This window comes from Condylura cristata, unplaced genomic scaffold, assembly GCF_000260355.1.
Source record: "Condylura cristata isolate star-nosed mole 26May11 unplaced genomic scaffold, ConCri1.0 scaffold00021, whole genome shotgun sequence".
Classification (NCBI taxonomy): domain Eukaryota; kingdom Metazoa; phylum Chordata; class Mammalia; order Eulipotyphla; family Talpidae; genus Condylura; species Condylura cristata.
In genome coordinates this window covers 3,547,002-3,561,428 of record NW_004567122.1, presented here as the reverse complement: position 1 = coordinate 3,561,428, position 14,427 = coordinate 3,547,002, and the positions used below count along the sequence as shown (strand labels likewise).

Here is a 14,427-nt window from a genome sequence, read left to right as displayed (position 1 = left end):
CTTTTGGTTTAGTTTAGTCCAGGGTAACTCCTTTCTGGGGCCCCCAGTCCTGACTCAGCAACTTCCCTTCCCATGGCAAGGCTTTCTTCTTCCTGATGGAAAGAAATGCCCTCAAGAGCAAGATGTTCTTCAATTCATGTTACTTTATTTCCCCGCAAGTCAGACTATAAAAACATGACTTCTGCTCTACTGCCATCTTTATCTTTCCTCAGATCCAATTTCCTTTCTTTCTATGACCTGTTATTTCAGGCAGGAGGGAATATGAAGACAGGTATTCAAATGAAGGCATAGAGGTTGGGAAAGACAACATTCCTTCCCCTTGACACAAGGTGAGGGTTTGAAGACCCAGGGGAAGAATCCAGGGAATCAGAGTGGACATCAGCGCATAGAAGGTCAGAAGGTGGGAAAGTGTGGTATCCCCTTCACTCCTCAGGGATGTTGGGGTGAAGATACAGAAACATCTGGAGGTGAGAGTTTGGGAACAGTAGAAACTTTAGAAATGTTTTAATCTTTTTAGTTGTCAGTTCAGAATGAGGTGGCTGGGCTTCTCCTTATCATTGGCAGCTTGGGGTCATAGACAAATCCTGAGACTTGGGATTTGAATTCAAAATGCCATTGGACATTCTGTCTTTTCATACCTGTTTTATAAATATCTCCTTAGACTCAAAGGGACATTCACTTTATATCTGTGCTGTGCTCGATTGCTCTCCACAAAACCTATATTGCTTTATAAGATACTAAAAATGAAGGAAAGACTAAAACCAGGCTTTCATAAATAACCTGGGCAAATTATATTGGGACAGTGCATTAGGAAACATGCTGATATAGACGACTGTTAATTAATCCAAGGTTCAAATATAGATGTAGGTCAGAATTTATTTGAATTATACTGAGGACAGGAAGAGTATTGTGGGATAGCTTACACCCTTAGCAGTAAAATCACAAATACCACCGTGTGCATTTAGGAAACATGTTGATACTTTCTTTCGACAAGAGGAATGTTTAGGATACCCAATCTTTCAACATGGAGTTCATTTTATTTGCCCTCTGTAAAATAAGTCAAAAAAAAAAAAAACTTTCAAAGATAAACAAAAAAGTTGTAGCAATCTCTTAAAACATTTAGATGCAGGGGGCGATGCTAGAAAGAAGGGACCCCTTGGTTTTGATTGGCAGGAGCAGTAATTTGGCTGTATTTAATTTGTATTGTGTTAGAAAAGAAAGCCAGAGTGAGCTTCGCCAGTTCCTGCTGTTTCATAAGCCCTTAACTCCATTGAGCTACATCAGTCTTACTTTGGAGAGACCTTTTCTAATGTTTGGTTTTTAAAAGTTCCTTCTAGTGCTAGACCCCACTAATTGTTTCCTGATGGCAGCTGCTTATGATTTAAGACTGATCAAGGCCACTTATAGACCCTTGTTTGGGACTCAGACTAACATCAGAAACGAACATACAGTTTCAATCTCAGAAAACATCCACAAAACAATAGCTGTAAAAATTAGTTTGCGATAAGTGTGTTTTGTTAGCTTAGGTTTCTGTTTAAGCCTAGCTCCCTTTCTGCTTGGTCTCTTTTCATCTTCAATGCAAAATGAAAGGTGTAAAGTCTGAAGCTATAAATCTGTTTATAGCTGTAATTCCTTTCCAAGGCTGGGCAGTTTGACACTACAATAAACACAGCTCTTCTGCAGCAACATTGAATCTGGTTCTTGTATCATTCTTCCCTGATGCTTCTTTGAACACAGTATTGTTGCATCCTTTGTTTTCTGGATATTTCAGTTCAGCAAGAATTGGTTGAACATCTACTGTATGCTAGAGCTGACTAAGTAGTTCTAGGGTCTAAAGTTTCATCTTGTTTAGTCATTAAAGTAATGTGGTTAAAACGATGATGAAGTGCCGTTGCTTGGCTGGGCTTCATTTGGTGATAGTTCCCAAGGACTGAGATAAATCACATTAAACCTTTGTATTCTCCAAATGCTTTCAACCATCTACCTACCACGTGTCTCAATACATTGCCTGTTGATTTTAGAAAAACAGTATCTTTACTTTCTTCATCCTCAGTCAAGTATCTGGAAAAGAAATTTTATTTTTTTTGTTAAATAGTATGTTAAATATTAAAATACTTGACATATTGAATATGCACTTAATAGTGTCGGCCATCAGTAAGCTGGACTTCAAAGTCAATTTGAGCCTAATACTTGAGATCCTAACCTCCAAGATCCTTATTTTAGAATAATTTCTCCAGCTAATACTTTACTCTTTACTTTTCATATTTTTTTCTGAAGTATTTGCAAGGAAATGATAAATAAGCATACATACATTGACTGATACTTATATATAGGCACTCCAACATTTTCGCAAAGTTTTCCATTGAAAAGTTTAAAACGTATGCATCATTAGCTGAAGTTATTTGCAAAGTTGAAAATCTGTGAAACTATATATAGTATGCTAATAAAATGGAAGGCTATCTATGTGAGTTCAAGATACATACTTTGAAAGAATACATGTTCCCATATAAGGGAAATTCAAAAGTAGAATAGACTTAGTCATGTGAAAATAGCCAGGGTCCCTATTTGTCAAGTAATCACTGGACTCCCCCAGCGTTGAGTCTGTTCACAATGTGACAATTGCAATTTCAGATATCTGGAAAAAAACAAGGCATCAAACTCAATTTCCACATGAACATGTGGTGTGAGTATTTCGTTAGCACCACACAACAAGCGAATGAGACAATCTAACGGGGAGGCAGAAGTCTTATGATGCGTGGAATTGAAACTTCTATCCTACTTGAAGGGGGAGCCCCTAAAGACCCCGACTTCCTCCTCCCCTGAGACTGAGCAGCGATGGGGTCTGTGAGAACGCAGAGCAATGAGCTTGAAACCGCTGAGCTGGGTTTAAGCTGGTGTCTGCATCTCAGAGGGGCCTGTGTGATGGGCTCTTGCTTCTTTAAGAAACGAAGGAGAGGGTGGCTCTTAAAGTGAGCCCCTATCCATATGCATTTTAAAAGCAGAGAAAAGGAAATAAAACTCATTGATGCATGAGTCCACAGAAGGAAGGTTTCTTTGTGGAATGGTCACCCACTTAAACTCACTTCTTACTTTTCTCCAGCAGTGCTGATGTGGAATTCTCTCTCTTTTAGCTATTTCTGATTAGATCAGCCAAAGCTGCCAGCAACCTGATTCAATTTCAGATACACTCCTAAAACCAGATTCAAAACTCTCTATGGTTGATTCTCTATGTCTGCCGTGTTCATCTGACATGGTCCAACTTAGGACAATGCTTTTCTGCAAATGCATTCACTTGAACTGGGGTGTAGGTCAGAGGTGCAGGGATAGTGAGAGGCTTCACCAGACCCCGTGTGGGGAGGAGAACAAACAGATCGACAAAGTACACTGCTGAGGGGAGCAGCAGGCGGGTCAGGAGAGATCTGCTGAGCCATGTGGGTCACTTCCAGGATTGGGGATCGAACTCACACTGAAGTGGCTGCAGCTTGCTTGCAGTGCTGCACTTTAACCTGTTGCACCACCAGGGAGGCCCCAGGAGCAGGATTGCTTAAACCATGTTGACCACCTCTGCTCTTCCCCCACCCATGTATGAACAATTTACTCATCTTCTTGATCTACCTCAGAGGTCTTGTGAACCTAGAACTTTGTGTCTCCATCGTTGTCATCTTAATTCCCATCATTCCCATCTGTCTCTTGGACCAGGGTAACAGCTTTCAAAGAGGAATAGCATTTGATGTTCTCGGCCTTCCAGAAAACACACGTGATCTAGTCCTCCCTTGTGAAACCAATGATGGACTCCAGCTCAAGTGCCTGAGTATTGTTCGCCAGCCTTCTCCACTGTCTCTTCCCTCTCCTGCCCCATCTCCACTCCCTATCCTGACTGCTCTGAAAGCCTCTTCATCATCTCTGGTAGCTGGGTGTCCTCTGACCTCAACACATCTTCTTGCCACCACCCCCCCTTATCTAAAGACAGTTTTGCAGAACCAATTCTAATATCATCTTTTAACTGTGGCTCTTCTGCCAGCTCCCATCTTCTGCACTCCCACAACACGGCATTTATTCCTCTGATTATAATTATGTTTACATGTTCCTCCTCCAGATTCAGAGAACGTTGCTTGGCTGATAGTTGGCTATAAATACTTTGAAAATGAAACTTGCTTGTCCTCATAATTCTATAGTCATGAAAAGATTAATCAGAAAAAGCCTTGTTATATTGCAAAAACAAAAAATGATCTATGCTTTTCTGGAACAGAAATCATAACCCATTCTTATTCCAACACTCTGTCTGCCTGCCAAGAATTTCCAGGGTTTTCTCCTTTTCCAGCTTTTCTACCTCTTGTGGAATTTAATTTTGCTTTCATGACTGCCATCTTTTAAAGATGATTCCCGCTTTAGCTTTTTCCAGTTCAAAGTAGGTGAAATTTATAGTTCTGTTGAGTGAAAAGCCTTTATTGGAACATCAGCCCAATGAATATCTGTCTTTCCCAGCTCTATTTTGATTACTTCATATAGTTCAAAATTCAGTATTTTCCTGAATCTCATTTATTATTCTTCTTGCTCATTGTTCCTTTTTACTAACTTTTTATTATTTAATCGCAATATATAATAGAGCATAGAAAAGTGGCTAAAGCCTTGGATTTTGGTGTAGAAGTGGGTTTGGGGAAAGTGAAATTGGCACAGGCATGCTACAAATGGAAAGGTGGTGATGATACATTCTGAATTTAATGTCATCGGCATAGAGCTAATTTGAGGCTTGCCATTGGCATTTCTGAATGCCTCTGTAGGAAATGATTTACTCTCTGACATTCCGAAAGTCATGTCACTAATGAAATTTTATTAGCTCCTTTGAAAACATATGCATTCAAACCCACTTTATAAAACCAACTGAAAGAATTTTCTCAAATATTCTTATTATGAAGTGGACATTATGAAAGATCTGACTCCAACTTATGTGATTCGAACAGAAGAACAGGAATCCAAAAGAAACTTTAGGAAAGATGTGACCCCACAGTTCCCTTCCCACTGACCTCAGCCTTGGCTTAGAACAAAAATTTATCTTCAAGTGATTCCCAACTAGCCATTGATCCTGATACCTGAACCACTGGATATTAGATTGTTAGCTTGGTGCAGCTGGGCACAGCAAAACACCTAGTAAAATATCTGCAATTCAAATAATCCATCAATTTGTGTGATTAACACACAGCCATCTATCCTTTTCTTAAGACCACTCAGTTATTTTAGTCTAAAGAGAAAAAAAATTAATGGAATGAGCTAGCTTTATAACCTAAAAGTGCTTTCTTTCACTTGTAATGTTTAGATGTAGAAAAGAACCAAGACTCCCACTGAGAGTATGTTGAAATACTGTCTCCTGCAACTAAGGTTGCCCGCATTTCTATGCCAGTTCAACCTCTATTTGCAGTGAAGAGAGTCCTGCTCAGAAGGAAGAGAGGGTGTCACTCAAAGCAGCAGAAAACACCTGCTGTTAATCCTGGGAGCACAAGTAGGGTGTGGTTCCCCCCGGCGGCCGCACAGCTGTGGGTAAGGGCTGACCTCGGCTTCACTGTGTCTTGAGCTGGCAGGTGCCAGGACGCCAGTCTGTCTGCTCAGAAACACCCCCTACTGAAGCAGCAATTTATTGCTCAATCGTGAATGCAGATCTTCACATGTTCAGGATTCGAGCATCCTTGTCTGCTCCAGCAGTCTGTAGAGCTCTTGCTGACGCCTGTGGCTTTGGCATTCGAAATGGACTTTGTGGGGGGAAAAGTGATTTCTGGTCCCGCTGTAAATTAATTTCAGGAAAGCTGACCCCAAACATGCTTCTGAACAAAACGTCTCCAGAAGCCTGATACGTGAACAGCTTGGCCTCTGCAGTCTTGCCAACAACAGCGAAAGAGACTTAGGGAGAGATGCTTATCAGGGGCTGGGGAGGGACCCACAGTGGCTGTAAGCGACCTTGCACTGGCTGCATTTTCCGGAGTTCATTTTTCATTATGCTAAATCTCAGTGTGGGACTAGCATTTTGGCACTGCACTACAGCTTTTCCAAAACAGACTACTAGCTTTTCTAAATCAGGCTTTCCCCGCATGCCCTCCCCTGTGCTTACAGCCTTGCCAGTCTTGATAGGCACACAGAGCATGCAGATAAAAGTCAAAGTAGAGGGAATTAACATGCTGCCTAAACCAAGACTAGGACCTCCATTGTTTCTTGAACTTGACTGTAGGCCTTCTCTCTTTCTTTCCTTTGGATGTCCTGGGCCAGGAATGAGCATTCTGAGCATGTTGAAAAATGACCAAATCAATTCCTTCACCTTAATTTCACAGGGGCAAGAACACAGACCAAACTTCATCACTCATTCCTTGATCCACCAAAAGCGTTAATAAACGCATTATGTTAATCTTCTGAGCTCCCTCTTTTTTCCCCAATGGCAAAACTATGTTGGGGTGAGAGACCAGAGGGTTTGTCTCCTTGTTTCCATCAACTGAGCCTCTCTCCTCCTGCCTCTCTACAAGACCTCTTTCTCAAGTTCGGATGTCCAGGCGCTGGGGGCAGTGCATTTGAGAAGGCGCCGGTTAAACAAAGCAAATGGGCTTGTTGTCCTGTTCCTTTTGAGAATTTGCTGCTGATGCTGCAGGTTTGTTGTGTCAGCATCCAAACCCGCCGTTCTGAAAGTCACACCGACTAGGTTGAAGTCCTGGCTAAGTCATAAGAGTCCTAATTTAGGCTTTATTTCTGGCATCTATCAAAGATTGCAAGGAAAAACTAGTCAAAGTTTTTGTTGCTGGCAGAACCTACAAAATATGAAATGTGATGTTATTGTTATTTGGATTTCATGATAACTTTGCCAATAAAAGTGCCACAACTGAAATTGGTGAAATTGAGGGCTCAGTATTCTTCTGCAGCCGGTCCTCAGCTGGAGAGACTCTGACTAGGGCATTCCTGTGCCCACCTGATGCGATGACTCAGTCTCCTCAAGGACCTCCTCAAGTACTTTGCTAGATGTGGCCTGACTTCCTGTCTGTGGTTGTTTTTATCAGCCCCATGGAAGGGGGAGAGGTGGAAGAAATCCCTGAGAAGCTCTAGTTCTTCAGATAGGCTGAGACTTCTCCTTTAAGTGCTAGAGCGGTTAAAGATATCTCTAGAATTAGTTTTGCGTGTTGAAATAAATAAAATTTCAGTGTGGCAAACAGACTGCTGCTTAACAAAAATTCCTGAATAGGTCCATGCGTGAGCCTAAATAAGTCCTCTGTATATGGGGATCCGCTCATCTGGGTTCCCCTCATTTTTGCTGTTCCCATGGGCAGTACACCTGGTGACCCATGGTGGGGCAGTTGCTGCCATTTATAATGCTCACCTGATTGGTGACAAAGAGAACCATAACCATGGGGAAAAGATGCATTTTCAATGACTTTGGGTTACCTGTAGTAAAGAACCCATCTCAACTTTGACCTTTCTGAGATACAAAAGTAATTCCCAGTAGATTCAGATATCAATATGAAATACAAAACAATAAAACTTCTAACTCTTGGGATAAATAGAGAAGAACCTCTTCATGATCTTGAAGTAGGCAGATTTCTTGATTGGGACACTGAAAGAGGGAAAAAGTGTTAAATTGACTTTTACTGAAATGGAGAACTTCTGTTTATCACAAAGACTTAAGAGGGTGAAAACACTATAGCCAGAGAAAGCGAGTGTACTGGCAATAAACAGATCTGGGAAAGACTCACATCCAGAATATAGAAAGAAGTATTAGAGAAGATATAGTACAGTCACTTTGGAAAGTGATCTGAATTTTCCCTAAAAAAAACAAAAACGGAAATTTCACATGACTCAGTCTTCCCAGCCTTGGACAGCTCTTAGGAGAACATGAAACCATCATCTTAAAAAAGTGTGTGTTCAGGCCCTCCCTGGTGGCATGACGGGTTAGGACGTAGCCCTGCAAGGTCGCTGCAGCCTGCTTCAGTGCGAGCTTGATCCCTGGCCCCGGAGGTGAACCACATGGCACAGCAGACTTCTCCTGACCCGCCTCAGCAGTGTACTTCGTCCATCTGCCTGTCCTTCTTCCTACTCTGTCTCTGATGAAGCCTCTCACCACCCCTGCACCTCTGGCTTGTACCCCAGTTCTGTATGAATAAATAAATAAATCTTATTTTTAAAAAAGTGTGTTCTACAATATTCACTGCAGCATTATTTCCATTAATGAAAGCATGGAAACAGCTTCATGCCCTCTGCCGAAGGCTTTGGTTAAGAACATGTAGTCTGTCTACACACTAGAATATTATTCAGTCATTTGGACAGGTGAAATGTCTCCTTTACGGCACCATGAAAGGAGTTCGAGGTAATTACGTATAGTAAAATGAGTAGAAAAAACAAAGACAAATACTGGGTGTTTATGTAGCAAAAGGTTTAAATATAAACACTAGCATATAGAATAGATCAAGAACTCTCATAATATAAAGTACTCTAGCAAATTGGTAGGACAATTCACAAGGAAGAGGACACAAGACATGAACACATTTTATGGAAGAATATGCAGGATGGCCAATACATGCATTTAAAGGCATTCAAGTTAAATGGTGACTGTGAACTGCAAATTCGAACATATTGGGAAACTACTACATCTCCCTCCAGAACAACCAATGTGAGAAAGGTAGAGAAAAACAAGTCCTGATAATGACAAAGGGACGCGGATATTCTCATTTGTCGTTGGTGGGACAGTAAGTTAGACCCACACTGGCAATGTTATGACAGTGTGTCCTAAAACAGAACATACATATTCTCTGTAATCAAACAATCCCACCCCAGACTTACACTCAACACAAACACAAGTGCTTTTTTGTGAAAAGACAACACTAAGAAGATTTAAATAGCAGTACTACATGTAATAGCCAAGACCCAGACACCCCTGGAAACAGATGGCCATCAACAGTGAGATGAATAAATAAACGAGGGTTTATTCACACAATGGAATATTAAGAACAAATGACCTACAAGCACATGCAAAATTATGCATGCATTTTACATGTCTTCAGCAAGAGGCCGGTACATACTGTATGATTCCATTCACACAGAATACAAGAACAGGCAAGCAAATCTATTCTGTCAGAGGTCAGAATAGCAACTGCTGTTGCTGGAAAGTAGGGAGAAGGCGCTGTCACACCAGGGGCTCTGGCTCTCTGCAGCTGGATTCTACTTGTACTGGGTGTGTTCAGTTTGGGGAAGTTTAATATGTGCAAAATGTGCTATTGTGCCAGCCTCCCAGACCATGCAGGTTCATTGTTGATTCAGGCAGATAAATCATCTGCGGACTTTGGAGCCTTTGGTATATTCGAAAGGGGTTGTGAGTGCTAACTGGGCTCACAGGCAGACCAGCAGGTGGGGAGGCAAGCAGGTGCAACTGAGCCTACTCACCACCCCTTCCACTCTCTGGCTTCTCTCATCTCTAAGTCTTCTTCAAGCTCCCCTTTTGGCCCTGGTGTCCATATTGATATGCACACATCCTGTGCTTGCACTCCCAAGCATTTTTTGCACCACCATGTTATACCACCTATGGGCAATGAAACCTAGCTGGCAAGCAAGGCCACAGTGGTGTCCATAGAGGAGCCCTGTGGGAGGTGAGAAGAACTGTATTTTCCTTACATATGACATGTACTTTTCTCGGTTTATGTACATATATATGTGAGATAAAATGCCATTTTTGTATTCTAACCACGTTACAAATACAGTTTAGAGCCCAAAATTCCTTGGAAAAGCTTCATTGGCAGCTCTTCCCATTGATACTACATGGCTCTTGTGATTAACCTTGATGACCTCGTCAAACCATACATTTATTTACTGAACAGATATTTTCTCTTTATTCCAGGGTCCTCCTGGGCCAAAAGGCGATAAGGTAAGAAAATGCATGGTGGAAGCAAGTTAGTGGGAGTCCATGCTGACACACCGTCCTCTGTGGTACATTTGAGACTGTGTTTTAATCTTTCTGATGCGCATCACATCCTTTGTACTCAAACTGTTCTCTTCCTACTCTGCAGGGAGAACAAGGTGATCAGGGACCTCGGGTAAGTTGTTCTTTTCCAACTCTGGGCAGAAAGTTAGCTGTGAGATTCAAATCTATGGAATTACAGTGGTCCTGGCTTCTTACTTTGTGCATGATATAGGGATGGCTGACAAAAATACCACACCTTGTGTATATGAAATAGTCTGTGTTTATCCTGTTGCATGACCTTTTTTTTTTTTTTCAGATTTATTTATTTATGCATATAGAACTGGGGTACAGACCAGAGTGCGGGGGTGGTCAGAGGATTCACCAGTGACAGAGTGGGAAGCAGAGCAGGCAGATTGACTGTTAACTGCTGAGGGGAGTAGGGGACGGGTCAGGAGAGGCCTGCCGCGCCATGCGGGTCACCTCCGGTGTTGGGGATAGAACTCACACTGAGGCAGCTGACACTAGCTTGCAGTGCGGTGTCCCAAGCAGTTGCCCTGCCGGGGAGGGCCCCTGTTGTATTATATTAACTAGAGACAGTCGCCACACAAGCTCTGCTGATGGAAGAACTGACCAGCATCAGAACTGACCAGCAGAGCCACCACCTGCCCAGGAGTAGCGGGTGCTTGGGATTTATATGCTTTGTTTGGAAACACAGAGACCTGGTGGATTCCTATTACATTTGTCCTTTTTCTGTAGTTCGATTTTATGTGCTATGCATAACTATGTTATAGAGGATTATATACTCTATAATACTCATTTGAATCTCTCATTTTTTATAGACTTTTTAAGCAGATAAAAGGTGTAATAGAATTTAGCATTGCAGAGAGGAGGGGAATTCTTTTATTCTTCTGAAATGTGGCTCTTGTAAGCATTGTAGCACAATGGTGAGTGCTTTGTTGTTACCTTGGTAGTGCCAAGTCTTCTGCTGCACATCTGTGCCTTATTACCCACATGTTCAGACATACTGTTCCAATGAGGTCGTGGCTTCGTTCAGACATACCTCTCAATTTTCTCATGTCACTATGCACAAAAGTGAGTATTTGGTTGAAGGGGGTCATTTTTTTACAGCAAAACAGCACATTTAAAACTTTCAGGTTGAAAGCAGAAACAGTGTAGGATTTTTGTAATGCTCTGTGCATCATTCATTATCGAATCTTGTTTATACCATAGTGGGGGTTTCATTGCAAAGATAGAGTTGATGCAAACTGGAACCGTTTCCAGTGTTATCTCATATTTATTAGAATAGATAAAGATCTGCTCTGGTTCACTTTCCTTTCTGTTCTCTAGCCCTTTCCTCATGTAGACATAATGATGATGCGTCAGAACATTTGGTTTCTGATGGCAGTTCTTCTAAGTGATGACTAAAATCCAAGTTCAAAGTTCGTTTTAATGGTCAGGGAGATTAAGCATCCTACTGTCATGTATGTGAATGGAGTTCAATTCTTATAAATCTCACATGATTGAATAGAGCCACTCGTGATTATAGAAAATCACAAATAGAGCATGCGGTGATTATTTCACATGGCATGTTTCCCCGGATCCGGGGTCAGTCTTTCTACACACAATATTAGAGTCACTCAACCTGCCCTATCCAGGTAAGAGAAACTGTTTTCATTCTGCGAAGTCTTCTTTTGGCAAAGGAAACCGAGGGGTGGTTCACAGCTCAGCTGTCATCAGTATGCACAAAGTCCTCATTTTCAAAAAGGTGTGTTGGCTTTCATCATTCCCAAAAGTGATGATTGATGATAAAGCAGGGCCAAATTTTCAGGATGAAACCTGAAACCATGTGAAATTCACCTGGTTTCATGTTGCATTACAAACTAAGAGTTGGACCAGATTCCTTGCAAGTCTGGCCAAAGTTCATGAACTACTTTGACGCACCCAGACTGTCTTCATACCGAATTCAGGCAGTTTTCACACAGACAAGGGCCAAGTCACACGTGGCTCAGGGGCCAGTTAGTATTTCGGGTGGATAGTGGCCAGTGTTGATCCTGCTTTCTCTGGACTCTGTTATGTGCTGAAGGAATTTGGACTGAATTCATAATATAGGAAATGTCTTCATGGGTAAAGTACCAGTGGGAAGAGAATGCAAACCCACAGAATCACTGCTCTTTCTTATTCCAATTTAGAAAGTAGGCAGGTGACATTTAGTGCACTTAGCATTTTGTAAACATTGCTTTCTGGTAAAGTGATATTAATCAAATACTCATTAGGGAAGTTATCCTATGAAGACGGCCCAATAAAAATTTCATAATTCCAGAAATATTACAGGTGAATTAGAAGTAGAACAGTCTTCACTTTTCATGACAGTTAACCTGCTTTTTCTTGCTAGGCTCACCATGTCAAATGGTGACACTGGAGTCTCTCTTTTGTAAGGTACAGGGGTTTGGTCTTCAACACCCTGTCCATTTTATCCATCAAAGATTGGGAATTCCACTTTCTAAACATTTGTTTTAAGTAATTTGTCTTCCCATAATTTAAAAAAATTTTATCTTTTTTTAAATTGAGGCGACATCAGGTGTTACCACCGTAGTGCACCCACCACCATGCTCCCCATAATTCACTGAAAAATATGACCCTCCATCACTCAGTTTTCTGTTAGTTGACTTTCTATTATGGGATTAATAGTGCTTCCTTCACTACGGAGTCTGTTTTCATTTGTTAGTTCCCCAAGTATAAAACAAGAATATATTAAGACATAATATATAAATCACAGTAGGAAAAATTTGAAGATAATATAAAAATTAAGAAAGTGAAGCTATTTTTAAACATTCAGCTTACATATAGCAATTCACTCATACACAAACACTGATCTTCTGCCATGTTTAAGATTTCATATTTAATGCTATAGAGATTATAAATGTTTCTTTCCACTTCTCTCTTCTACTATCATCAAATTCAACCTACTGTAATCTGCCTTCTTGATTACTTTGGTAGTCTTCCAATTAATCTCAGTTCCACTCTTGACCCTTTATAATCCATGTTTATGTTTATAGAACAGCCTGAGAGCATTTTATGTTGTAAACAAGATCATTTTACCCCCTGTTGTAGACCTTAGGATGCAATCCAAATCTCTTTGCTTAGTCTCCACACACCTTCCAGATCTGATGTTCACCTGTCTCTGTAACCTTGCCACACTGATCTTCATTTGCCTGCTGGACTCCAGTCATGCTGTCCCGTAACACCCCACATTCACTCTCAGCTTGTGGACTTTTCCATTTGCTTTCTTCCTGTTCCCTTATAACTGACTTCTTATCATTGGAACTTTGTTTCATATACTTCCTTGGAAAGAATCTCAAGTACCCAGTGTAAATCTTTGGTTACTCTATGTATTTGCTTCCTTGTTAGCTGTAATACATGCCTCTCTTTAGAATATAAGCTCCATGAGAACAAGGACCTGCCATAGGAAGAGCTATGAAGAAAACCAGGATGGCCAAGAAAATATTCTTAATAGAGCGTTACAGAGACTAGGTCTATAAAAAGCTTTTAGAGCTGGTGTTCTGCAGTCACAGGACATTAAGGGGGGAGGGTACCTTTTGTTAAGTAGTGATAGTGGGCGTCCGATTGGGAGAAGTTAAAAGTTAAGTGGAAGGACGGGTGACTGTCTTTGAAGGCTGTTGATGGCATGTGATTTAATGCAGAAGAAATACCTAGGTTTTTGGCATGAGATTTCTGTCAGTATACTTTGAAACAATTTCAAGCTCACAGTTTTAGGGATAACATAACAACTATAGAAATTATTTGGCTTTATGCTCCATATTTCCATAGAGAAATGCATCCTGACACAAGAATGGCACTTCCCTCCTTGACTCTCAGGGAAATGTCATCACAGATTTGTCGGGTTGGTCTTTGCAGTCAGGCTCTGCACTTCAGCCCTCAGATCTGGGCTCCACAGTCGCGATGGTGTTTTCTGCGCTGTTGGCCGCCATGCCCACGCTGTTTTCTGCATTTCATTGCCATACATTTCTGTGGCAACGTTTGGAGGTTCTGACTTTCCCCAGAATTCAAGGAGAGATCGGAAACCTGCTGTGAGGGAGCTAAAAGGAGATTCCTAGACCAGATGCTCACACCTGACATAATACTAGCAGAACACCTCTCAAGGTGAGAGGCTCACACACATATCTCCACAGCTCGCTGCAGTTCAGCAAGAGACATTACTAGGGAAGAAAGAGCAGAAGTGGATGCAGCAGAGTGGAATCATTATATTCACATGGGCCAGACAGGGGTGAAATCTTAGCCCTGCTGTGATCTATCTCTGGTTATAAGGGTTAAGCTAAATAATATGTGAGAAATCTATAGTACGCTCTCTTCTACAGGAAACAGCACTTGATTGCTCTCTCCATATTTCACATGAACAATCTGGGGTGAAGAAACTGGCAGAAGTGCGCATAATTTATGATTGGCAGAGTGGGGTTCAAACCCAGCTCCCAGCCTCTCCTTTATGCTGT

At 41.4% G+C, this 14,427-nt stretch overlaps 1 protein-coding gene across 1 annotated transcript in view; it reads left to right on the top strand.

Moving 5' to 3' along the window:
- The first annotated feature begins 13,879 nt into the window (after nucleotides 1-13,879).
- COL25A1 (collagen, type XXV, alpha 1) overlaps nucleotides 13,880-14,427 on the top strand; it is a 106,831-nt gene continuing 106,283 nt past the window's right edge. Inside the window, 1 exon segment of the mRNA XM_004695908.1 lies at nucleotides 13,880-14,007. Coding sequence (XP_004695965.1) covers nucleotides 13,880-14,007 — 128 coding nt within the window.